The sequence below is a fragment of the Poecilia formosa genome, unplaced genomic scaffold (assembly GCF_000485575.1).
Source record: "Poecilia formosa unplaced genomic scaffold, Poecilia_formosa-5.1.2 Scaffold463, whole genome shotgun sequence".
In the NCBI taxonomy this organism is placed as follows: domain Eukaryota; kingdom Metazoa; phylum Chordata; class Actinopteri; order Cyprinodontiformes; family Poeciliidae; genus Poecilia; species Poecilia formosa.
Genome location: NW_006800402.1, coordinates 176249 through 201535, shown reverse-complemented (window position 1 = coordinate 201535; position 25287 = coordinate 176249). Strand labels below are relative to the sequence as shown.

The 25287-nt window shown below is 38.7% G+C and overlaps 2 protein-coding genes across 3 annotated transcripts in view; both read right to left on the bottom strand.

The window, feature by feature from the left end:
• Positions 1 to 2661: 2661 nt before the first annotated feature.
• On the bottom strand, positions 2662 to 4673 carry LOC103156088 (pentraxin fusion protein-like). The gene is made up of 3 exons (XM_007578003.2): positions 4385 to 4673; positions 4224 to 4290; positions 2662 to 3413 (listed from the first exon to the last, which is right to left on the bottom strand). Exons 1-3 carry the CDS (start codon positions 4532 to 4534, stop codon positions 2803 to 2805), a joined length of 828 nt encoding a protein of 275 aa, XP_007578065.2. The 5' UTR covers positions 4535 to 4673; the 3' UTR covers positions 2662 to 2802.
• Positions 4674 to 6197: 1524 nt separating this feature from the next.
• The window catches only part of LOC103156087 (STIP1 homology and U box-containing protein 1-like), a 22707-nt gene continuing 3617 nt past the window's right edge, over positions 6198 to 25287 (bottom strand). Inside the window, exons 3-10 of one of the 2 annotated variants that reach the window (XM_016664052.1) lie at positions 16054 to 16305; positions 12256 to 12487; positions 10764 to 10962; positions 9752 to 9917; positions 9431 to 9506; positions 8723 to 8779; positions 8293 to 8409; positions 6198 to 7348 (exon numbers count right to left, since the gene is read on the bottom strand). In XM_016664052.1, the coding sequence (XP_016519538.1) occupies positions 7223 to 7348; positions 8293 to 8409; positions 8723 to 8779; positions 9431 to 9506; positions 9752 to 9917; positions 10764 to 10962; positions 12256 to 12369 (855 nt within the window). In that variant the 5' untranslated portion in view covers positions 12370 to 12487; positions 16054 to 16305 and the 3' untranslated portion in view covers positions 6198 to 7222. Of the gene's footprint in view, positions 7349 to 8292; positions 8410 to 8722; positions 8780 to 9430; positions 9507 to 9751; positions 9918 to 10763; positions 10963 to 12255; positions 12488 to 13169; positions 13312 to 16053; positions 16306 to 25287 lie in introns of those variants that run through there. The other variant, XM_007578002.2, reaches the window with a different exon arrangement.

Sequence of the window (25287 nt, the reverse complement as noted above, 5' to 3'; positions counted from 1 at the left end):
CACGAGCCCCAAACCAGATCCACGGGCCCCAAACCAGATCCACGGGCCCCAAACCAGATCCACGAGCCCCAAACCAGATCCACGGGCCCCAAACCAGATCCACGGGCCCCAAACCAGATCCATGAGCCCTGATTTCTGCAAGGACTGGGTTTGGTACAATACCCTTAGAAATTTCTGTTTCCTTCTGCACCGATTGTCACTGGAACATAAATCACTTCGTCTTGACTGGTGGGATTTATAAAGATGCTCTGCTGCAAAAAACAAATGTATGCACTGTAAAAACAGAAAATCTTACCAAGTAGTTTCTGTTGAAAATATATTTGTACAACTGAAATAAAACAAAACTGACTTACATAGAACTTGCCAGCAAGTCACAGGATCTAATTGTAATGTTTTGTGTATATAAATTAAAAAGCAGCTTCACTGGCAGAAAATTTACAATAAAATAAGATGTTGCCATTTTTTAATACTTTCGATCAATATTCAAAAATGAATGACTTAAATCAAGTTCCTATATCTATCTGGCTGTAAAGTTACTTTTAAGTCAGTTTTGTCTTGTTTTCAGCAGGCTACGATATTTCTACTGAACTAAAAAGATATTTTGTAAGATTTTGTGTTTTTGGAATTCCGCTGGGGTTGCTAGGTAACGGGCGGGGCTTGCCTGGGGTTGCTAGGCAACGGCGCTGTGCAAGTGTAACATGACTCAACCATTGGGAGGTTTTTGAACGGCTCATTGTCCAGACTCCAAAAAACATGAAATTAATGGCTCTTTGTTGTTTTTTTAATATGATTGATTGTAGAAACAGTTGAAACAAACAACTGCTTCTACAAACAAACATAAAAGTAAAAATATTTTACTTTTTTGTCATTTTTTGTTCTTGGTTGGATGTGTCTAATGTGACATTTCAGAAATATGTTCATTAGCTCACTTGTCCCTGCTGTAGAATACAAGACATTAACGGTCAAAAATTATAATCTTTTTTTTTGTTTGTTTTAGTTTATTATCTAAAAGATTGGTTCTGGAAAAGTTTGAAAAACTTACCTTGATGCTTGAATTTTACTGTGGGATTTTTATGAAAAAGCAGCTTGTAGAGTTCAAAGATGAACTAATTTAATTTAATGACAAACGTTGTTGGCTCCACATGATGAGGTTTTATTTCAGGCTCTTACATCAGCTGGAGAAACCAAAGGCAGCGACGGTTTGGAACCAGACCTGCTGTAAACAACAATCAATGCTGCGCAGCACATCATACATTTAATATTAACATTATATATACATATTTTATTAGGAGGCAGTTTGATCAAAACAAATGTATAATTCCATCTGGACTGTTTTATTGAATAGCATTTTTTTTTTTTTTAAGGTTAAAAGATATTTTTAAACATTTTTTTGTTATTCTACTTTTTAATGTCTTTGCATACATAAAATGAAAAGATTCGTTCCAGTTTGTATAAAAACACTTTTTTAAGTCATGGTGCCAGTTTTTGTTACACATGCAGACTGGATGAAAGGTCATTATTTTATGAGGCCGAGTCCAGAGTGCCCTCCTGTGGATGCCTCTGGTATGACAGCCTCAACAGCACAGTGACAAACACAACATTTTGAATAAAATCAAAGTTTTAGAAATTATTTTATTTTTATCTTTTACAGATTCAAAAAAAATAATGAAAAGTTAAGTTAATGTTTAGCAGATGGTATTTAGTACAGCAGCTCTCAGAGACACAGTTTATTAACCTGCCAAATATTAAAGTCAGAATATAAGCGGGGTTGTTCAACATGCGGCCCGGGGGCCATTTGTGGCCCTTGGAGTGATTCTAACTCCAAACATCCATCCATTAAACTTGGTTAGATAACACTGCTGTTTTAGAGAAAGGAGTGGCCCATTCTGGTTTGATATGATCTGGAGTAGAAATTAAATAGTTTAATAATTATTTAGCTTGGTGCTAAATAATTAGCTCAATATTTAGCTTGCTAACAATGACCTTTACTATCAATGACTCTTTAGAGGTTATTAGGAAATTGGTAAACATTGAACAAATGAAGCATTAATGGAGTTTAAAACGTTTCACGACTTTTCCAATCATTAGTCATAAACCTGCAGTTCGAAAATCTGAGATTAAAGACCAGAATATTCAAGTAAAGATTAAAAGTGTTGTGTTAATCTCAAAGTTACCAAGTGAAGAAAATCTGAAATACAAAAACTAAAAGGCAGAGATCAAAATTTAAATTTGAGAATGTTTGTGGCAATTTGGTAGATGTTTCTGTTTTTCTGTTTCTGTTACTGTAGAAAAATGTTAAATATTTCAGGGCGGCCTTGTTTTTTTCTAGAAAAACTCTGGGATTACTGTAAACATTTCTGAGATTCTTCTAGAAGATTTTTGACTTTCAAACTCAGAAGTGTCCATGTGTTTTCTGTAAAATTTCTGAGATTAATCTAAAAAAATTCAGATTTTTTTTCTAGCACACCTTTAACTTTTCAAACTGAGAAATTTTCAAGTTTTTTCTTAAAAATTGATGCGATTAATTCCCAAATTTCTGGGGGGTTTCTCGCAAATTTTAAAACTTTTGAAAGTTTTTTCTGTAACATTTTTTTTTAGATTAATCTTAAAATTTCTGAGTTTTCCAAGTCAATTTTTGCCTTTTGAAGCTGAGTTTTGGTGTAAATGTCCCCCTGTGTGTTTTCATTCCACCCAGACCGGTCCTGATCCTCCTGCGTACCACCACAGGGCCGGCGCCAGCAGCCGCAGTGCGGCGCTGCCCTCCACAGCCGGGCCTCGGCCCGCCGGGTCCCCCGCATCGCGTCAGTCGTCGTCCACCACCAGCACGTTGCCGCTCAGCTCGTACTCCAAGCTGGCCCAGTCGAAGATGTTCCCCTTGGGGACTTTGTGTCCGTAGTGCCAGGCCTGGATCATGCTCCGAGAAAGCACAAAGTCCCACATGTTGACGTCCGTCATCTCGCCCACGAAGCTCTGCGTGGCCTCCAGGCCGCCCAGGTGTTTGTCCGGGTCCTGGCCCAGCAGCACGGTGCCCTTGGGCCTCACGCTGTGGCCCGGTTTGTACACCTGGTAGGTGCTGCGCCTGCCGTCCGCCCAGAAGGCGGCCAGGCCGGAGCGCGACTCCCAGGTGAGGCAGAGGCTGGTGCGGAAGGTGCTGAGCGGCGGCAGGCGGAAGAAGACGCCGTCGCCGCTCAGGTAGAAGGAGACGCGGCCGTCCTTCTCGCGCCACACGTTGAGCTCGTCGTAGTCGGCGGTGCGGTAGGCGAACAGGATGATCTGGCGCTCCTCAGGCAGCTCGGTGGCCACCCGCATGCAGAGCGTGAAGGCCCGCAGCGCCATCTCCTTCTGCGGGATCAGAGCCACGAAGCTGAAGTCCGTCTCATACGGGAAGACCAGGACCTTCTCGCTGAGGCCCACTGCAGGTACCAAACAGCATCATTAGAGGAAACCTTCACAAAAATCTGGTTTATTTTTACAGAATTAGTACAGAAGAGGATTAGCACCACTGAAAATAAATGAATTCTGACTTTAATCTCAGAATTTGGACTTTATTCTTTTCAGATCGAAAGTCAGAAAAGTGGAAATTTGTAAGTTTGATTTGTTAATATTTACTTGAAAAGTCCCAGAGAAAAAAATGTCAGTTTTTGATTTGATTACAGTCGGTTTTGAGATTAAAGTCAGAATCTCAATTTTTCTGTAAATTATGAAAACATTTCTGAGCTTGAAAATTTGTCAGTTTGCTAAAAAATAATATCTGAAAATTTGAGATTAATCAGAATTTTTCTGGAAAAAACTTCTACATTTACAAATTCCAAAATATGCTAGAAAAAACTCAAATGTTGAGATTAATCCCACTTTAATCTCAGAGTTTTGATCTCTGATTAAAGTCAGCATTTTCTGAAAAAACAGAGATCTAAGTTTAAAGTCAATTATTTTTGTTTTGACCCTAATCCTCCTCCGTAGTTTAAACTGTCACCATCTCATGTCGGTGAGACACGAAGCTCCTTTCCATCAGGAAAAAGTTAGTTTTTTTCTTATTTCAAGTGTATTAAGACATTTTCACTAGAAACTAGACGACACACAGATTTAGTGTTTTTGCCGTTTAAACGTCTTCAATAAAGCATTAATGCATTAATGTTTATTATTTCATTTGAAGGATGTTGGATTCATCTGATCACCCAAAGCTTAAAGAACCATTTTACCAAAACCAGTTTCAAAGTGTCTACCTTGTGTGGCGAAGGAAGGGGTCCAAGAAACGAGCAGAACCGTTACCATGGTTACAGCGTTGACGCCCTATGAACACACACATCTCATCCAGATCAGATAAACAAATTAGGACAAATTAAAAACAACCCCCAAATTTAGTAAAATAAAAATGTGTTTTTACCATTTTGAAGCGGTTCGTTTGTCCTCCAGCAGCTCGGTCTGCTGCCCTCATCAGCAGTGGGAACCGGAGCTCTTCCCCACTGGTACCGAGTGATGATGTCAGCGCCATGACAATGGACCCGGTGTGTGAGCCCGGCTCACCGGCGGTCATTTCACCCAGAACCAGAGACTTCAGACGGAACCGTTTTCAAAATATCTCCATACATTCGTCGACTGACTGGGATTTGATTAGAAAAACACCTGGAGCCTCGCATTAGCATTAGCATTAGCTTTTCTACTAAAACATATCAGGGCCAAACAAAAAGGAGCAAATTTCCTCCAAAAAACTGAACTTTTTAGATTAATTTCAAAAATGTTCTAAAACACATGAAAATGTTTGAGTCTGAAAAGTCAAAAATTTGCTAGAATAAAACTCAGAAACTTTGAGATGAATCTGAGGAATGTTCTAGAAAAAATTAGAAAATTTCCAAGACTGAAAAGTTGAAAATTTGCTAGTAGAAAATCAAGTTTTGAGCTTGATCTAAAATTTTCTCAAAAAATATTGGAAATTTCAAAGTTTGAAAAATCAAACTTTGATTTTAGATTAATCTAAAATCAGATTTTTTAGATTAATCTAAAATCAGATCAAAATATCAGATCTGATATTTTGAGATCAAATTGATCTCAAAATTTCAGATCTGAGAAATTTTCTAGAAAAAACAAGACAATTTCTGAGTATGAAATGTTGAAGATTTGCTAGAATAAAACTCTAAAATAAAACTCAGACATTTTCTAAAAAAAAAAAAAAAAAACTGGAAATTTCTGTTTGAAAAGTTCAAATTTTGCCTGGAAAAACTCAGAAATGTTCTAGAAAACGATGTTTTCCGAGTTTGAAAACTCAGAAATGTTTAGGCTGGTGGAGTAGAGTAACTGGCTTGCTCTGTGGTTGCCTAGCAACGACCTGCTGAGTAACTGGTTTATAGTTTTGCCATTTTGCCTCGTGACTGGAGAGAAAGGTGGATAAACAGGAAACGCGTTTGGTAATATTTCAAATGAAAACAGAGCCAGGCATTCATGTTATCAACATATCTACATTTAATACAGTTTATTAATTTCTAGGATTTCTCCAGACAAAGAAAAGAATCCTAACTTTTCATGAACTAAAATCTGAGCAACACCAGCAACTTATGTACAAAGCCTGAACCTCGGCACAAAAACCGGCCGGCCGACGGGCCGAACTCACCAGACACATTCAGCTGTAAACTACCAAGCACTGGACTGGAAACTCCTTTTATTCACTGCAAAAACACAAAATCTAAACATTTTTAGTTTAGTTTCTGCTGCAAATGTCACAAAATAAGACAAAACAAGCAACTTTTTAGCAAAATATAGGAGCTTGATTTGAGTCAGAAACTCTTTAATATTGATGAAAAAGCTCAAATTTCATTAGTGGATTATTTCCCTTATAACAAGATATTTTTCTATAAGTGAAATAATCTAATAAAACTGGAACTATTTCATCTCAGTAAGGAATTATTCACTTAAAACAAGAAGTCATTTCTTCCTGAAAAGTTAGTTTTGTCTCATTTCAAGCATACTGAGAAGAAAGAAGAGTTGAGTCAATGATTCCTTAATACTGAAATATTTATAGTTCTACTGGATTATTTCATTTATAACATGAAAAATGGTTTATTACAATAATCTGCCAGATACATTTTAATTAACATTTCTGTCGATATTAACTAACCAAATGCTCTCATATGTTGCTGAAACGTTTTGTCGTATTTTATGTCTACTAAGACATTTACACCAGAAACTAAACCCAAAATATTTTCTGTTTGCAGTTTTATTACAGGGATGCTGGAAATCCAGCAAGCAAACACTTGGACTGAGGTATGGATGAAGATGTTCTAACTCTTCCAGCATGTTTTTATTTTTTATTTTAGGTGGCGGACGCTGGGGCAGTGGCCATCTGAACCTCAAGTCCTTTCTGATGGGGCAAAGATTTGTCCTAGTTCAAGGAAATGCACTTCATGCTTGATGCGATCCTCCTCGCGTCCAGAAACAGACAGACAGCGCAGCAACAGCTGAAAGTCTCTCGGGTTTAAACATTTAGGCGTTTCATATCCAGCAACATGGAAATGTTTTGTTTTAATGCAGCAATTCATCTTCTGATCCCAGTTTGAGGTTTTTCCCGAAACCTTAAACTGTTCTGATTAAAAAATAAGAAATATAGAAACCATACATTCAACTTATCTTAATTGTCTGCATCGGGGTGTGATTGATATGCAAAGGAGAAGAGATCTACTTAAATCTACTGACGTTTACAGTAAAGTGACGGGACAGGTGTGTAAGAGGCGCCACCTGCAGGAAGAAAGGGGTACTTGCTCCCTTTTCCTTTGAGTCAACAGCTTTTTGGCATTTTAGTGACTGATGGTCCGTTTTTCATGAAAAAATACATAAAATATACTTGGATGAAACATCAAATAAAACTCCAACGTCTTTATGGATCCCGACACAAAAAGTCTGATTCTTTCTTCCGTGTTTATAATCGGTGGAAACGCTGGACTGCGGCGCTTTCAGAGAACCAGAGAAAGCAGGTGGAGGGCGACAGACCTGGGCGCCATCTGGTCGCCCAATCTGAGACCCAAAAACAGCGTGACGAAGAGGAGGAGGAAGAGGAAGAGAGTGAACTTAAAGGGAGCAGCGGCGGCTAACACTGAGCCTCAGAGCCGGAGAGAGAAGATTTACTGCAGAAGAAGAAGAAGTGATTCTCCGGTTTGGTGGTCCGCAGTGAGGCTGTTCTGCTTCTCCACAGTCTGTGTCGTCCAGGCTCTGAACGGGAAACGGGCCGGGCGCTTCAGTAGTCCTCCACCCAACCGTTCTCCTGGATGAAGGCGTCGATCACTTCCTTCATGGCCAGGTTGGGGATCAGCTGATCCTGGGTCAGGGGGCTCCGGGTCACGGGGTCGAAGTGGCCCACCCGCTGCAGAGCCACAAAATACAGCGCCATTACATCTGGGGGCAGAAACCTTTTAGAACTGAATTGATTAATCACGATTAATCGATTATAGAAGTCGTCATCAATTCTGTTAGTAATGCAAAAATCAATAACTGGAGCTTGAAAAAAAGCTAATTGCTAAAAAAAAAAAAACACTTAAAACTAAATTATTTAATTTAATTGACTAATCATCAATTATTCTGATAAATCGTGATAATCATTAAATAACCCTAAAGTAGTTTAGTAATTAGTCACTAAAGCCCATTTGTCTAAAGTTCTACGCCAGCAGCTACGATTATTTACTCGTTAATTATTCTGACAATCAGAATCAAATACCACATTCTGCATATTTTTCATGATTAATTGATTATTGTAATAGTCTAATTTAGTAATTGATTAATTCCTAACCAGAATATAAAAACTCTTAAAAAGGCTATTTTTATTATCTTAAAATACAAAATATATTTTTTGTAAGATTTGGCTGAATTATTGCTGTAAGCAGCTGAAACAATCTGATTAATCAGTTATTGAAATAATCGTCAACTAATTTAGTAAATCGATTAATCGTTAACTGGACTATAAGACCATTTGCTTAAAAAACAATATTCTTAGAGCTGAGCTTTCAACTAATGATTATTTTAGTAACTGATTATTCTGACGATTAATCGGATTAAATGCCACATTCTGCATTCTAAAATAGTTTTTCTGTATCGGATTAGTACGAGCCGATACTAAACCTCAGATATCAAAAGTGGAAAAGGTTTTAGGTCTGTAAACAAAAGTCTCAGTAAGAATCATCTGATAACCAACTAAATTCAAACTTCGGCCCAGCAGGAAGCGTTTCTGTAGCTGCAGACGACGGAGCGTTCGCTGGAGGAAGTCCTGAAACCTCCAACATCAGACGATCTGCGTCTGTCGGGCGTTTCTACCTGCAGATGCTCCTCGATGTCTTTGCGGTCGTAAGTGATGCCGCTGGGTGTGATGCACGGCTCCCTCATCAGCTCAAAGCTGATCTTTCCACAAAGGTAATCTGGGATTTCTCGCTTCTGAAAGACGGAGAGAAAAACATGAGGGGATAAATGTGACGTTCAGCTCAAAATGATGACGATATGAACACGATAAAAGCTCCTTCTGCAGAGTTTAGGTTCATTAAATCCAGATCATCATCCGTCTGCTGACAGACGGTGCTGTGAAATAGTTTCCATGGTAACCATCGGTGCTAAAAGTAAAACTAAAGAGCACATAATGTTTACTGGATAAAGTCATGCTGGTTATAAAACTGTTCCCTTAAATCTGTTACAGGTTTGTGTTATCAATGAACACGATCAACAGGAAGTGAAAATCATTCTCCATACTCACTTTTCTTTTCTCATCCACCTGAGAGAAAAGCTCTTCCATCTCCATTAAATACTTCTCCTTCACATTAAGACGAAATAAAACCAGGCATTAACACTCAACAGCATTTTAAATATTTCATTTCTGCTGTTTTTAAAGGTTACGAAGAAATAAATAACAGGGATGAAACGATTAACGATGACTAAGCGATTATCTAAACAATTGTCAACTAGTCTAATAAATGATTAATCACATTATGACAAAATTAAGAAGAAAATCAGACAATAATCAAAAGCATTTAAAACATTTCTGCCATTTTTAAAGGATAACAAATAATTCAGAAACAATTAACCACAATTCATCAATTTAAATAATCATCTACTAATTTAGTAATTGATTAATCACATTATGATGAATTAGGAAGAAAATCAGACATCAATACTCAGCATTTTTAAACATTATTTCTGTAAGTTAAAGGATAAAAGCAGTAGGGCTGAAACAATTAATTCTGATTAATTGATTATTTAAATAATCATCAACTAACTTTGCAATCGATTAATCACTTTATTATAAAAACAGGAGGAAGGAAATCAGACATCAGAACTCAACACATTTTAAAAAATATTTCTGCAAGGAAAGACAAAACATACGCATTTCTGCTTTTATTTTTAATTATGTCAGTTTTGGTCCTCCATACAGCAGCAGTCCTAGTAAATAAACAAAACAACTCACATGTTTAGATGAAATTTTTCCAGCATCGCCTCCATTTTGATTGTCATCCTGTTTCTCTTTGTATTCTTCAAGTTCTCTGTGAAAACACAACAAAGTCTCCAGGTTTAAACTCAGATTCTCTGTTTAAACTCAGGTTTAAACTCAGGTTTAAACTCAGATTCTCCAGGTTTAAACTCAGAGTCTCCAGGTTTAAACTCAGATTCTCCAGGTTTAAACTCAGATTCTCCAGGTTTAAACTCAGAGTCTCCAGGTTTAAACTCAGATTCTCCAGGTTTTACTCTGGAGGTGAAGCGTGTCGTTCTGCTGCGTGTCCAGCCTCACCTCTCCTTCTCGGCCAGAATGAGTTTGGTCAGGTAGGCGTGAAGCTCGTTCTCCTGGTTGATGCGTTTCTCCTCGATGCTGTTCCAGCGCTTCTTCTTGGCGATGCGAAGCGCGCTCGGGATGTCGTCTCCGAAATTCAGCCTCTGCTCTTTTGCCAGGTTATAAGCTACACATGGCATCAAAAGGATGAAGTAAATGTGTTCAGGCAGAATGCTAAAGCTAACAGCTCAACCGGAAGCCTGTGAGAAAAATAAGTCAGGAACCTAATCAACCCAAGCAGCCATGTTTTATTTACAGCTGGATGCACCGAATCAGATGATTTTTCTCTGAATAAATCAGTGATCAGCCAAATATTGATAAATGATCAATTTTTTTTTTTTCATGAACATTAGGCCTGAAACAATTCAAAAATTGTGCGAAGACTCAAACTAAGACCATTTACTGAAAGAACATAGAGCAGCAATTAAACCAAAAAGAAAACAATTTGTACGTAAATATGTAACTATCTACCCAGAATGTATCAAGTTTCATAGTTTGATCAAACATTCACTAAAGGAGAGCACTTTATAATTTGGACCCGTGTGATGACGTAATTTTTAAATATTAAATGTTTGATCATTTGCTGCGTCAGACTGGCGACGGGTCCAGGTGACCCGGACAGGAGAGGCACCAGCACCTCCTGACCCCACGAGGGACCAGGATGTTAGAAAACGGGTGGATGTTTGATCATTTCATCAGTTACTCAGTTCTTGAGTCGACTTTTCACCAAATGCTTTTTACTCTTCCTTGAGTAATTTCTTGGACGGCTATTTTTTTACTTCCGACTAAAAACATGCTCAAGAAGCTCTCCTCTGACTTGAGTGTAGTTTTTGGGTCCTCTGAGTGCAGAACACTCAGATCTCTAACAGAAATGAGACAGGAAGTGAAAATGTTTTGTTTGCAACAGAGGAAACTGATGATGGTAATTATGCAACCCATTAAAAAGCGGTTTATTTCCGGCGTTTCCTCCGACCTTTCTGCAGGTTGCCGATGGCCTCGTCGTAGTTCTCCAGCTCCAGGTGACACTGGCCCAGGAAGAAGTGAGCCTTGACCGACTGACTGTCCAGCTCCAGCGCGTGCTTGCAGTCTGCCAGAGCTTTGTCGTACTGCTGCAGCTTCACGTGGCAGAGCGCCCGGTTGGTGTAGTACACCGCCACCGACGGATTACGGTTCTGCAGGTTGAAGGAAACAGAAACTCAGCTGGACGCTACAGAAACACAACAGATCACTGAACTATTCCCACTAAGAGGAAGTTATGCAGATACCATCATTCTGGTAAATACTGTGATGACATCATCGGCTACATAGAGTTTCACCATCAGTCGTGGTATTCTAAACAGTCTGTGGTGATGATGAGAGGTTATTATTAGGACTGAACAGTATATTGTAAATATATTAACTATGCTACTCTGCATGCCACCAATTATTGTGACAAACGACAGTGTTGTCATTTTGAGACCAGGCTTGTTGCAATAAATCAATTAATCACAGGATAATTCAAATGAGCTCAATAATTTCCATTTACATGATTTATCATTTTTCTCTTTCTCCCAAAAAGTCTCCAGTCTGATGTTTGGGTCTCAACCAGCTCTTATTTTGAAGGACAATTTTGTTTCCAGAGACTTCATAATTCACTTTATTTATAGTTTTGTTTGTTTATTTTTAATATTTAAAATGCCTTCCAGTGTTAAACGATCTTTGAGATCATTATGCCTTTATTACCGTTATATTACTGAAAATGGTCTCAAAACAACATCAGTAGTCCTGGCAACAAATTCTGGACCATTTATAGTTATCGTTTCAGGCCTAATGACTGTTAGGAATATTGTTTCCCTTCATTTTCACAAAAATAACCTACTTATTGGTAGAGAACCCAAGAATTATACTCAAGAATAACACCACTTCAACATGTTTTTACTCAAATCAGAGTAAAAACTCAACTCAAGTACTGAGTAACTGATCAATTATCAATCATTTAATATTTAAAAATGACATCTTCAGTCAGATGGACCAAAATATAAAATTAAGTGAAAACTTTAGCATTTTAAGGACCAAAATGACAATAATTCATATAAGTAACAAGAAATAACAAAATCAAACAAAAAATGTTTTCAAATAAGTTTCTTTCAATAAAAAACTTATGAAACATTAATAAAAACTGCAGGTGTGTGTCTGGCGAAGTTTTTTTTAAAAAAATATGTTTGTTTTTCCTTCAGTGGGTAGAAACAGCAATTTTACTCAAGAGCAGAGATACTTCAGAATAAAATACTTAAAGTACATTGTAGTAAATATACTTCTAAAAGTATATTTTATCAAAGGTTACTCAAGTAAATGTAATTGAGTAAATTTAACTGCCCAACTCTGCTTATTGCTGCTTATTACATAAACATCGTCGGATTTTGTGGTTTTGTTGTGATAAAAATGTAAAAATCTGCATGAATGTGTGTTTGGTGGAACAGACTCACGATAGCTTTGCTGTAACATGAAGCAGCCTCCTGGTATTTGCGGCAGAGGAACAGCCGGTTCCCCTGCTCCTTCAGCTCCTGCGCGGTGGAGCTCTTCTCGGGGCTGCCGGCCATCTTCTCCACCGGCTCCGCGGGGCCCGCCTCGCCCTGCTTCCCAATCCTGTTCCCCGTCTCTCCGGCTGGCTAGGTGGCAGGTGTCGGAATGTCCTGCCCGCCCTGGATCGCACACAGACTGGGGGACAATGAAGACACAATGCTGGTTAGCATCCGCTGCAACGCACCTGCAATGCGTGTCTCTGGGTGCCACGCAATGCCACGCCACCCGCACGGCGTTACTTTAACTCGCTGACTGTGCAGACTGATGGACAACACGGCGAGGCAGCTGAATTAACTGTTCACAACACGAGCATCAGTTAGATTAAATGGGCAGCTAGCCATCTGGATAACATAACAACCCCCCAACACTTTCAATGTGTCTTATTGACATTAAAATTGGGTTAAATTTGCAAACAATAACTCATTTGCGCATTATTATCATGGATGTTATAGCTGCTGAAGTTGTCATCACATACAGAATAGAGGCAACGCCGCTAACTTTAGTTAACCTGGAGACAACACACCGATGCTAAGCTAACTTAGCTAGGCTATGTCGGTTAGAATCTGAGTTCGGCTTCAGCTAGCTCTTCCGGTTCTGATTATACTGACACAATTCACCATTTAAGATCCACGTCATGAGCTTATACCGCTCTCCATCCGAGAAAATCGGTACCAGAACCTCGCTTTTAGGCGTTTTTCACCACAACGCCGCTAGGCAGCCTCAAAACAGACATAAGCTAACGCTAAGTTAGCCCACACCCGCTCTGGTCCGTTTAAGTTCGGATTTGTTCCGATAATCCATCGGGTCGGAACCTTACCTTTTAGGGTGAATCTCACATTCAGGTGGATGTGGATTTATAAGTGCTCATATAAAATATTGTTCTGGAGATTTCTTCATTCGAGCTGTCATGACAGGTTGTTGTTATACTGACGTCAAACGTTTTAAGGCGACGTCAACGGAAGCCGAGAAGAAGCGCAGTTTAAAAATAGGTTAAAGTTTTAAAACGTCATGAAATTTATATTTTAATTTTATATATAAAGGACAGGTCAGTTTATTCTTTTATGGGTCCTTGCATATTTTGATACATACATTCTTTTCCAGAAACTACTAATAAAAAACAAACAATATATCAATAAGTACGCTGCTTTACCATGTTATATATGGAGGACCAAAATTGATATTAAAAAATAAAAGCAGAAATATATATTTTTTGTTTTTTCCTTTTTCTTATACACTCATTTTTGTCAATACACAAATGTATTTTGTCAATACATTTGTGTATTGACACAATGAAAAAAACATGTTTTTTCATACATTGTGTGAAAAAACACAATTAATGTGTTTTTTCACATACATTGTCACAACATACATATTGTTGACAATGTATGTGAAAAGGAAAATACAAAAATTCTATAGATTTTTTTTTATTGACAATTCATATATAGGAAAAAGGGGGAAAATACTTTTATTTTTAAATCAGTTTTGGTCTACCATACTTTTTCCTTATGCATATGGAGGGTCAAAACAGTCATAATTAAAAATAAGAGCAGAAATATGTATTTCTGCTTTTCCTTACACATTAATTGTCATTAACAAATATACATTTCTTGTTTTTTCCTCTTTTTCATAAACATATTTTTGGTCAAAAATGCATGTGTAAGAAAAAGGAAAAAGCAAATATATGTATTTTAACAAAAATGTGTGTATAGAGAAATCGAAAAAACAAAATATATATATTTTTAACAACAATGTATGTATAAGCAAAGGAAAAACAAAAAAATACATATTTCTACTTTTAGTTTTAATTATGTCAGTTTTGGACCTCCATAGTAGATAGCCAGGAATGTTGTTCACACGTCTTTTGGTTGATTATTTGGTTGACTGTTTTATTTAAATACATTTAATAAATATATTTAAATAAAACAGATATAAGTGGAAAGAAAACCCCTAACCACAAATATGACAAAAGGAATGCAAAGTAATCACCAGCAGATGGCGCTGTGAAACAGGTTTAGCGTCCAGTAGTGGACAGTTTACAGTAATCAATAAGCTACACAGGACAGAGTTGACAATGTCTTTCACCTAAAAATAAAAAATAAAATAAAAACATTCCTGATTTCTCAGCAGAAAGAAAATCGTTCATCAGATTCTTTAAAAATTTGCTACGATTATATGATAATGAGTTTATCTCAGAGTCCTGCCACCCACAGAGAGATTTGTAGACACAAAGATCCTCCAAGTTTAACGATGGAGGAATTAGCAGGACTGTGGTTGTGTACAGAGTCGCGTCTCTGTGGGAAGATTAGGGCGCATCCTCTGAGCAAACACCCAGATAAATGAGGACCGGGGGGTTCCCCAGCTGTGTTTACCTTTACACACAGCTAATCTGTTAGCCACAGCCACACAAAGACCTTCACTCACTGCTGGAAACATTGAAAACTATCTATGCAGCTCACAAAATCAGAATTTTAAAAAGCTCTTTCCAGACATTTTGAGAAACATAAAATCTTATGTGCATTCAGAAGCTTTCAAACCCACTAAGTTTTTACTCATTTTTCTGAGGATTCAGCCACGATTTTATTTTTTTTATACGACAGAGCAGCAAAAACTACAACAGTGAAGCATAAGAGAAAGGATGCAGTTTTTTAATGTTTTTTTGTTGTTGCATTTTTTTTGTTAATAGAGAGCTGAAAGGGGCTCATTTAAATCCAGCCTCTTTTATTTTGGTGTCCCAAAATAAAATCAGTGGAGCCCAGTCTCAGTTTCAATGCAGCAAACAAAAACCTCTTTTTCACTCGACTCGGTTTTACAGTTTTTCTATGTCTGCACAATTAATAGGCAAGAGACTTTTTTGACCATGTATCATCATTTTAGTCATATTTTCTAACTTGGATAAATTTGAGTGTTTAATGGATTTAATCGAGGTAGGTACTGAGGAAAGGTCAACACCCTTTAACAAGGTCTGCATAGTTATGATGAAGCTCCTGTTATTCTGTTATTATTATCCTGTTATTCAGACAAAATGAGCCACAAAAAAAATAAAAGGAGATTTAACTGAAACGTGTTGGAAAAAAATTAACTCACCAGGACGGTGGTGGCAGAGTAATGCTGCGGGAGTGCTTTTATTCACTCAGGGACAGGGAAGCACACGGAGCGACGTTTTGTTCAAATTACTTTTTGATTATCTTTTTGTAACCAAAAAAAAAAATAAGAATTTGGATCTGATTTTGTTTTTTCCCCAGATTTCAAAGAAATTTTGTTAAGTTTAAAGTAGTTTTAAATAAAAAAGAAGAAAAAAACAGTTCAAGTCAGTTGATAAGAATATTGCAAAAATACACGGGAAGATTCGCCACTGAAGCAACCAGGAAGCACAATGACGTCACTTCCTCTTTGTGAATGAAAACTCCTTACACTTAATTATAGATTTTATTTTTTACTGTATCAGACGCAAGCATCATTTTGAACATGTGTTCAAGTTTACTTACCAGAGTCACGGAGAAACACCAAAATATAAATATCATACAAATCCCCATATTTTCATTTCGATTTCTGTAGGAAAATGTTACAATCAAGGGAACACGACAACATTTTGACATTAATCTCCGAAATTTTCTAGTAGAAACAACTCAATACGCCGTTGTAAAAAAAACTCTAAGCATAACGGAAACATACATTAAACACAGTAATGACGTTTTGCTTACATTTAAAAGTCAGTCTGTCTTTAACTCTTCCGTCTTAACCGTCGCCGCTAACAGCTAACGGCTAACGGCTGCGGCAGCTGGCCGAGTTTCCAGTAACCATGGCAACCTGACCAGGAAGTTGCCTGATTCCTTTGGCGCAGCTAAAAAGCTGTCACTTCCTGATTGAGGGTGCTCTTTCTTTCTCTCCGTCTGTGTTGTCGGGGTTTTTTTCTTCCATTTGGCAGAGCTTCACGCTGCCAAGTGCCAGAAATGCTTCAGCAGAGAAAAAAAGAAAAAGAAAACGGGGTGAACATGTTTTCCTGAGCGCTGAGGGAAAGCTCAGCTTCAAAAGGGAAACACAAAAGCTCTGAGCCTCCACAATGCCGGGCCTTTATCTGGACTGTTTGCTCATTTTGAAAAGAGGGAATGTTTAAAAGACTTGTTGCAGTTTGTTCAAGTGGTTCTGAATGGGAATAATCAAATATACAGTGCTTTGGAAAAAACTATTAGTGATCAAACGTTTTCACAAACCATCAAATCACAACCAAACTGCAATACATGAGGTAATAAACCAACACAAAGCAGCACGTAGAAATGAACAAAATGTTCTGAAAAGTGTGGCATGAATTTGTAATCAGAACAGAATTTTTTAACGTAATATCAAGAGACATTTTTCCAGTTCTCCCTGCCAGCATGCCTAGGTGGGCCCCATATGGGGGAAAGGAGGGCTGACATATAGGTCCCCATATGGGTTTGTCCACGGGTTCCACGTTGGCCCCACATGGGTTTGCCCATGTAGGACCACAGCCTATGTGGGCCCTACATGTGAACTACATGGGCAAACCCATGTGGGACCTATATGTCAGCCCTCCTTTCCCCCATATGGGGCCCACCTAGGCATGTTCTCAGTTGGATTCAGCCTGGACTTTGACTAGGACATTCTAATACATGAATTGATCTCAACAATTCAATTGTACCTCTTGCCCAATTTCAAACAGCAGTTGTTCCAGGATTGCCCTGAATATTTGGGGAAGAACTTCTTCCTGACTTTAGCCACGTTTCCATCAACGTTTTTAATTTTAAATTATCGCATTAGAAACGGCAAAAATCTGAATAACTGCCTCATTTTCTCAAGAAGTCAGATTCATCAATCACATGGGAACAATGCAGAAATACATCTATGAATACATGTACATATCATTCTATTAATGTATCTATTCATACGGAAGAAGATCAGCGCCAACAAAAATAAATTCCAACTTTATTCTGAGAATTTTGAGAAAAAATATCAGAATTGAGAAAAAGTCCTAATCTTAATGCAGATCAGAGTTCTGAAAATAAAGTGGTGATTCTGAGAATAAAGTCAGAATTTCTATTTTCCAGTGGCCCTAATCAATTATATCCTTAATTGATTAATTTTATTTTTGGGCACAAACCAGACTCCGTACATTTTGTTTCTTACATATTTAACAAAAGTTTTTTTTCTTAGTTTGCATCAACCAAACAAAATCCTACCAATTTTTAATAAATGCATTTAATATTCATTAAATCGATAATATTTACCAAAAACAAAGAACCATTGTAGACATTTTTCTAGTCACTGAATCTACAAACAAACAAACAAAGTCTTGAGTAAACTGATATGCAGGAGTTTGTTTTGGAGCATGCTGTGTTGATCCAGAGATATTTCACACCCTGGGGGGTAAACAGCTGAGCGGCGCCCCCCGCCGCCCGGCTGGACTGAAACGGAGCGAGGCAGCTGCTCAGGCCGGCCGGCGTGTCACTGCGGACCAGAGGTTCTGGAGGGAACCCAAAACTCAGGAGCTCAGCAGACGAAACGGGAGCTCAGCCCACCCCAAAATGATTTTAATGCTCAGAAAACACACAGCAGGCGGCTACATCAGGGTCCGTCTCAACATTCATTAATAATAAAATAATGAAAATGAAATAAAAATATTTAATCTTTATTTCAGGAATCTGGTCAGTTTTAGGAAAAAGTTTGAATTCTTAGAAAAGTGACAGAATTTTGAGGAAAAAAGTACAAATTCTGAGATCAAAGTAAAAATTGTGAGAAAAACCGAAGAGAAACTGTCTAAAGTTTTATTTTTTTGCTAAAATCAAAAGAAATCTCCAGAGGAGAGGGGAGGAATTGAAGCGGCATCAAGAAGTTACTTTCCCTCCCTGTGTGTTGCCGCCCCCGCCCCCTGCCGCTCTGAGCGACCCCCATACCCCGTCCCCCGTCTTTAACTCTTCAAACGTCGCCTGAGGTCGCGCTCTTCAGGGTCACCAGACTCCGCCCTGCTCCATCCCCCAAAACCTCCACAACTCAATTCAGAGGAGGAAACGCAGACATAATGAGCTGCAGGGCGGGCCTGTGCACGGTGTGTGTGTGCGTGTGTGTGTGTGTGTGATTACTGTTTATGTTCCTGGACTCTAACCTGTCACATTACCTGGATGCGTCCTCACGTCACCAAAGTGAAACGGGTTGCTATGGAAACACTGAGAAAATATTAAAGCTATTTTTAATCAGATTAAGGAAAGTTTCAGTTTTGCTTAAGTTTGATGTTCAGTTGGTTTCTGAAAATAAAAATCTGTGACTTTCTTTGTAACATGGGGAAAAAAACTTAATAGACCATAATCTGCTGGTGTGCTGACCTGTACGGAGCTAAATTTGAGCCATTAACTACTTTTCTGATTCGTTTTTTTAAAGCAGACTTTATTGTCCCAATGTAGCTCCATATACCTTCGTAGACACACTGCAATGTGTCGTCTCGTGCTGCTAGCTAATGATGGCTATCATTGGTTTTAGCTGTCAAGTTGGCAACATAACGCACTAATTCTTAAACTGTGATTTGTAAAATAAAAAGAGATGCTTCTAAAAACGTTTTAAAACTTTTTAACAAAAAGAAACAGGAAAGTAGCTCAGTTATGCTAGCTTGACTTTGACATCCATCCATCCATCCATCCATCCATCCCGTTTTAGTCAGTTCTTGTATTTACAGTTTGAATTTAACCTCATTTGATAAAAAGTGTGTAAATGATTTTATATGGAAGACCATCCACACCAAATTTTGAATAATCTGCTGTCAAGAAAGCTCACGCAGCAGCTGAATCCAAAGCTACCTGATGTTTTCGTTTGTTTGCTCATTTCTGTCTCTGTCTCTCCATCTCTGTATTTTCATCTCTTCATCCCTCCATCTCCCCCTCTCTATCTTTCCGTCTTTTTGTCTCTCCATCTCCCCTCTCTATCTTTCCGTCTTTTTGTCTCTCCATCTCCCCTCTCTCTCTTTTCGTCTGTTTGTCTCTCCATCTCTGTATTTTCATCTCTTCATCCCTCCATCTCCCCCTCTCTATCTTTCCGTCTCTCCATCTCCTCTCTCTCTTTTCGTCTTTTTGTCTCTCCATCTCCCCTCTCTCTCTTTTCGTCTGTTTGTCTCTCCATCTCTCCGTTTCTCTCCAGAACAATCCATCCGTTTGTTTTCCTGCAGCGATGCTGAAAGGCGGTTTGTCCGGATCCTGAAGTGTGTCGTCGTCAGATTCCCAAACTGGACGTTAATCAGATCAGTTTGACAAATGACCAGCGACCAGGATGGGGGAGGTGAAGCTGGGGGTCAAAGGTCAGCCTTTCAGCACAGCTCCATCCAACTATCATTAAATCTTATCGTTTTAAGATTTCCCGCCGCCCCGCTCCGTCTGCAGAGAAATGCCGTCACGTTTTTAAGAGCCTGAGCAGTTTGGAAAATAAAAGCTCATTTGAAAGGAAGTGATGCGTTTCCTCTGAGGATCTCCTGAAACATCAAACGTCCAACGGTTCCGTCACAAAGACTGAAAATAAAAGGTTTCTCTGCGCTAAACAGAGAAACTAAAAACAAGTGTTTATCATGTCAGTGAAACGCGGCTCTGGTCTTATTTGAGTTTTTCTGCTCAGTTTGTTGTCTCATGCGTGAAGAATGCCGACTGTCTCCGGCTTTGTTTTCCTACGCCTGCCGTCCAAATTTCCATCACAAGCGTCTGACCCGGAGTGACCCGTGAAGAGGCTCTGATTAGCCTGCATACATGTGCAGATTGGCACAAATCCTTGACTTGGAGCCGAGGATCAATCTGAATTTTAATTTCTGTGGCTGTGCAGCAATGCAGGCCGTCGGTCCTTACGATTTCAAGATTCCCTTTTCTGTTTTCTGCAGAAAGAGCAAACTGTTTTATTTCTGATTTTTCCTCTTTCAGCTTCCAGATCACAAGCTGCACAAATCAGAATAACAAAAATAATTCACCTAATGGAAACAGCAAGTTCCAAAGAACCAGGACGGGTTTTTTTTTAAAGCTATTTTTATTCACAAACTGCAACAGAAACAGTTTATCGCATTGAGCCACATGATCCTGTTACTTCTGGACTAAACAACGAGGAAAACACTTTTTAGACTTTCAAAATACAGATTTTATTTTTTTAGAGAATTTATTTTTTTCAATAAAAATTATTCTCTGAATTTTGCACACATTTTTAATGGAAACTGCTCTGCAGTCTGACTTTTCACTTCAAATTCTGACATTTTTCTCAAAATTATAACTTTAATTTTGAAAATTTTCAACTTTTGAAACTCAAAATTCTTTTCTAGAAAAATTTCTGAGATTAATCTAAAATTTTCAGAAAATTTTCTAGGAAATTTTCAACTTTTTAAAATACTTTTCCCCAAGATGAAAAATTTTGGGGAAAATTTTCTCCTCTTTTTTCCATCTCCAGAGACCCCATCATGTTTTCTGTTTACAAATTTACTCCAAAAAGTTTTCATGTCAGTTTCGTGACTTAAACATAAAAGTAGAGCCTGAAATAAAGAGGTCTGCTGTTCCTCCGGCGGTCATCCCACCTGCTGTAAACGTTACATACACCTGTTACCTTGAGCCGTCCAGCAAAGCAGCGATCCGCCCTGAGGGAGCGGAGATGTGATACGGCTGAAGTCCGGCTGAATGAAGAGGAAACCGGAGCGGCTCGGACGACCAAGGCCGCAGCTCAGACTTCTGCCGGGTCCCTCGGCTGCAACAGATGCAAGGCTACGGTTTCCAAATCGGCGGTTCAATGAAGAGGTGAAGGCCGCTGGAGTGCAGGTGGTGAGAGCAAAAGGCCGGGCAGCGGGACGCCGCTGCTTTAAAATAATCCGATCAAAAGGGAAGTTAGGGATGAGCTGCGGGTCAGTGAGGAATGTGAAAGGAGCCGCTGAGAGATGGCAGATAAAAGCCTGAACTGCACAGTTATAGTCCCACCGAGACTCAGTGGCTTCAATGGTCATCTGGGGGACGGAGAGCAGAACCGGCTCTGCTTACCGCTGGAGCATTAATCCCTAAATCTCATCTCATCATTGTCAAACTGCTGGGATTTTATCTCTTAATCCAGCACTGCTCCCTTGAAATTAGGAATATACAAAAAGTCATAGATGGATGATCTTATCTGCGGAAGATGTTGGCATCTTCCTTTAAATCCAGATTAGTTTGGTCTCAGGCTGTATTCACACCAGTCCTGTTTAGTCCGCTTTAATCCCAATCCGGTCCGTTTGTCCAGAAAGTCCAGCTCGTTTGTGGAGGTTTAATTGCAAACACCAAGCGGACGGAGACCAAAAGCAGGAAGTGAACCAAAGTGCAGGGCATTCTGGGTAAATACAACCAAAACAGACATGCTAGCAGCAGAAATGGCTCCTGGTCTTTAGCCTAAAGAGAAATCCTCCAACACTAAAATCTGACGCCTCCATCTTGTTTCCATCTGGTGAAGAAGGAAGTTGCTCTCAGTGTCTTCAGAGGTTTTTGTGTCGTTTCCTTCAGTGGTTCTTGGTGCAGCGCCCCCACAGGCCAGGAGGGGAACAGGTTGGTTTGACTAGAGAACCAGCAGCTGTGAATCTACCGGACCATCAGGTGTGAAAACATATGTTTAGTTTGGGGCTAAACATGTGTTTAGCTAGTGAGCTAAATATTTAGTTTTCTAATTAAATATTTAATTTGAATTTTAAGTAATTATTATGAAAACTAAATATTTAGCTTTAAGCTACATCTCTAGCTGAGAGTTAAATATTTAGTTTGAAACTGTGACAGTAATAAATGAATGAACAACATGGTGAAAATATGACATTAAATAATAAACCACAGGCTAAATAACCCAAATCTGCTTTAGACTGTAACTTTACGAACTGATCCTCATATTTATGCAATGAAAGATAAGAATCCACAAAGTTTAAAATAGAAAAAACAAACTTTCATTTTTTAAAGTATCTTGTTTTCACCAAATCATAAGAATTATTTTCAGAGGTTTGGAGGTTAAAATGTGCAACACAAACTAACGCTGGAAGGATTTATTTCTCCGACTGAAGGATGTGAAACTTAATCTGAATTCATAATTTATCAGTTTTCTACTGCAGTTAAGATGTTAGCTGCTTACAACCTTTGAACTCAACCTCAGATTATGTTTCTAATTAAAGCATAAAACTCAGATTATAATTCCTTCAGTTTAAATAAATCCAGAACTCAGCTACATATTCAGTTACAAACCTCACACTTTGAAGCAGGAACTTTAACTTTAACCCTTTGAAATTTAAACCTCCAACCATCACTGGTCATAACTGATGATCCCTGCAGGCGCAGCTTAGAGTTAGCATCCATAAAACTCAGCATCATTTCCATGATTTAATGTGAAACACGACACATATAATCTAATCTCATCACTCCGATTATTCTGCTGATGCAGCATGAAGGAGGGAAGAAGGACTCAGGATAAACAGGGAGGTTTTGTGCCTGCAGAGCGCGGCGGGTCAGAGAGCTGCATGTGGCTATTGTCTGGGGAGTGGGGGTTTAAATTTTAAAGTCTGTGCGCGTGTGTGTGTGTGTGTGTGTGTGTGTGTGTGTAGGCAGCCCAATTATTCCCTGCTCAGCCTAGGATGACCTATAGGCTGACCGAAATCTATTCAGAGAAGAAGAAGGAGTTACAAGGAGGCGGAGGGAGGGGGGGCTCTTAAGTTATTTAGCAAAAGAAAAAGAAAAGAAGATGTAATTCTGATGTAATTCTGAAGTTTTTAACAAGAAATTAACGGTGGGACTCGATTAAACGTTGTAATGTGGTTAACAACATGGTCAGTAATTAATCACATTTTAATCAAAAACTATTGCAGCAACATTTTCAATTCAAGAAACATTTTTACTTCTAAATTATTGAATAAACCAGAGTTGGGTAGAAGTTGGTTACATTTACTGGAGTAATTCTTTGTAAAATGTACCTGTAGTTTTTACCTGAGTCATTATGAAGCATTTCTTCTCTTACTTGAGTAAAACTTCTAGATTTTCTCCCCACCGAATGAAAACCAAACATGTTTTAACCAAATATTCACCAGACAGACAGAAACAAACCTGCAGTTTCAGTTAAAGTTTCATCAGTTTCACATTAAATTAAACTGATTTGGAAGAAAAAATTATTTTGCCTGATTTTGTTCTTTTATGTAACTTATGAATTATTGACGTTTTTGTCAATAAAATACTCAAATTTCCACTTAACTTTATAATTTGGTCTAATGAATTTTAAATATTAAATGATTGATAATGTGATCAGTTACTCTGCTCTTGTTTAGACTTTTTACCAAACACTTTATTTTGACTTGAATCATTTTTTTTCATTTTGGGTTCTGCCCACCGCTGGAATAAACATATTGGCTCAATAACATATTTGCTGTTTTTAGTCTCTTATTTAGGTTATTAAATGATCAGGAGAGCTGATCGCTTATGGAGCTTCTTTAGAAACACGTAGCAGCTAACGCTAACATTAGCGTTAGCTGCTTCGTTTTTAGCATTGAGATGCTAATGTTGGACCGAGCGAAGCGGCTCCAACACGCTGCGAGCACATCAGAAGCTCTACATATGAAATAAATAAAACATTTCTGAAATCCTTCCAACAAGCACATAAAGTTTTAAACAGAAGGAAACAAACTTCCCTTTATTGCAGTCTTGGTTTTACCAACTGATACGGATTATTTTGTGGGTTAAAATGTGAAATCACATATTTCTCCAGTTGAAATATGTGAAAAACTTCTTGGCGGTTTAAATTATGCAGCCGTCTTTGTGTTTCCTCCTTTGTGTCCAGAGAAACGTATTGAGATGCAGGCGGGAGCCACAACATCTGTCTGCAGACAATATGTAAAACACTGCACCTATTGTGATTTTTGGAGGGATCCTGCTTCTTGTCAAGTTTCCCTCCAAACTGATTCAGCCAATTAGACGAGACGTGGGGGGCAGGGAGGCCGAGACCGCGGTGAACCGGGTCTGACCCCCAGCCGGGCCAAACAGCACCAACCTCAGACCCAGCCAAGGGTAAAAGTAACTAGTTACTCCTGGCTTAATAACTTCTCCATCATCTGGATAAAAATAGAGCATAAGTTCAGATTTTGAGCTCATAAGGAAATAAAAATAAAGCAGATAAATAAAGATTAGAGTGGATGTGTTCAGTCTGGTTACAATCATGGTTCTTGTTTCTTTTTGGTCTAAATTTACTCCAGGCCTCATGAGCCGCTGAAACTTCCTGCACGTTCTGCAGCGACTGCTCATGTAATCAAACACTGGCCGTCAAAAATCAAACCCTTTGACTAGACCGCAGCAGGAACCACTTGAAAAGAGTTTGGGTTGTTTGCTTTGGAGCTGAACTCTTCAAAGCTCAGTGATGTTTGAGGCGGTCGGTGATTTTCTTCTTCCTGCCTGTTTGAATTACCACAACTCTCTGGTTTCATTATTGACATCAATTAACTTTGACAAAAGATGGACGGAGCTAAAAGGAAAAAAAGAAATCAGGTTTTTATGCTTGAGACAAAGGATGTTTGATAATGAACAGGAAGTACGGGTGGAAAACAAGGACTCAGAGTTTTATCAGGGAATTTATCGTCAAAAATCTTATCACAAGAAATTTAACCCAATAAATGATAAACGATACGATAACTGTCCACCTCCAAGTAGAAGAAAATGTTTTATAGAATATGAACTGTGGCGTCGATTTGCATTTGTCGAACCGTTGCAGGTTTTTTGAGGCTTTATTAACTTTGTACATAAACCCAGTTCTACAGTCCTGCAGCTTTTAGATTAAAAGACCAGAAGACCAGAGGACCAGAAGACCAGAGGACCAGAAGACCAGAGGACCAGAGGACCAGAAGACCAGAAGACCAGAGGACCAGAGGACCAGAAGACCAGAGGACCAGAAGACCAGAAGACCAGAGGACCAGAGGACCAGAAGACCAGAGGACC

Coding starts and splice junctions, on each gene's coding strand:
- LOC103156088 (XM_007578003.2), bottom strand. CDS start 4,534: ATGACCGCCGGTGAGCCGGGCTCACACACCGGGTCCATTGTCATGGCG. Junction 4,291..4,384: donor AAACGAACCGCTTCAAAATG/GTAAAAACACAT, acceptor GTGTGTTCATAG/GGCGTCAACGCTGTAACCAT. Junction 3,414..4,223: donor CCCTTCCTTCGCCACACAAG/GTAGACACTTTG, acceptor TGGTACCTGCAG/TGGGCCTCAGCGAGAAGGTC.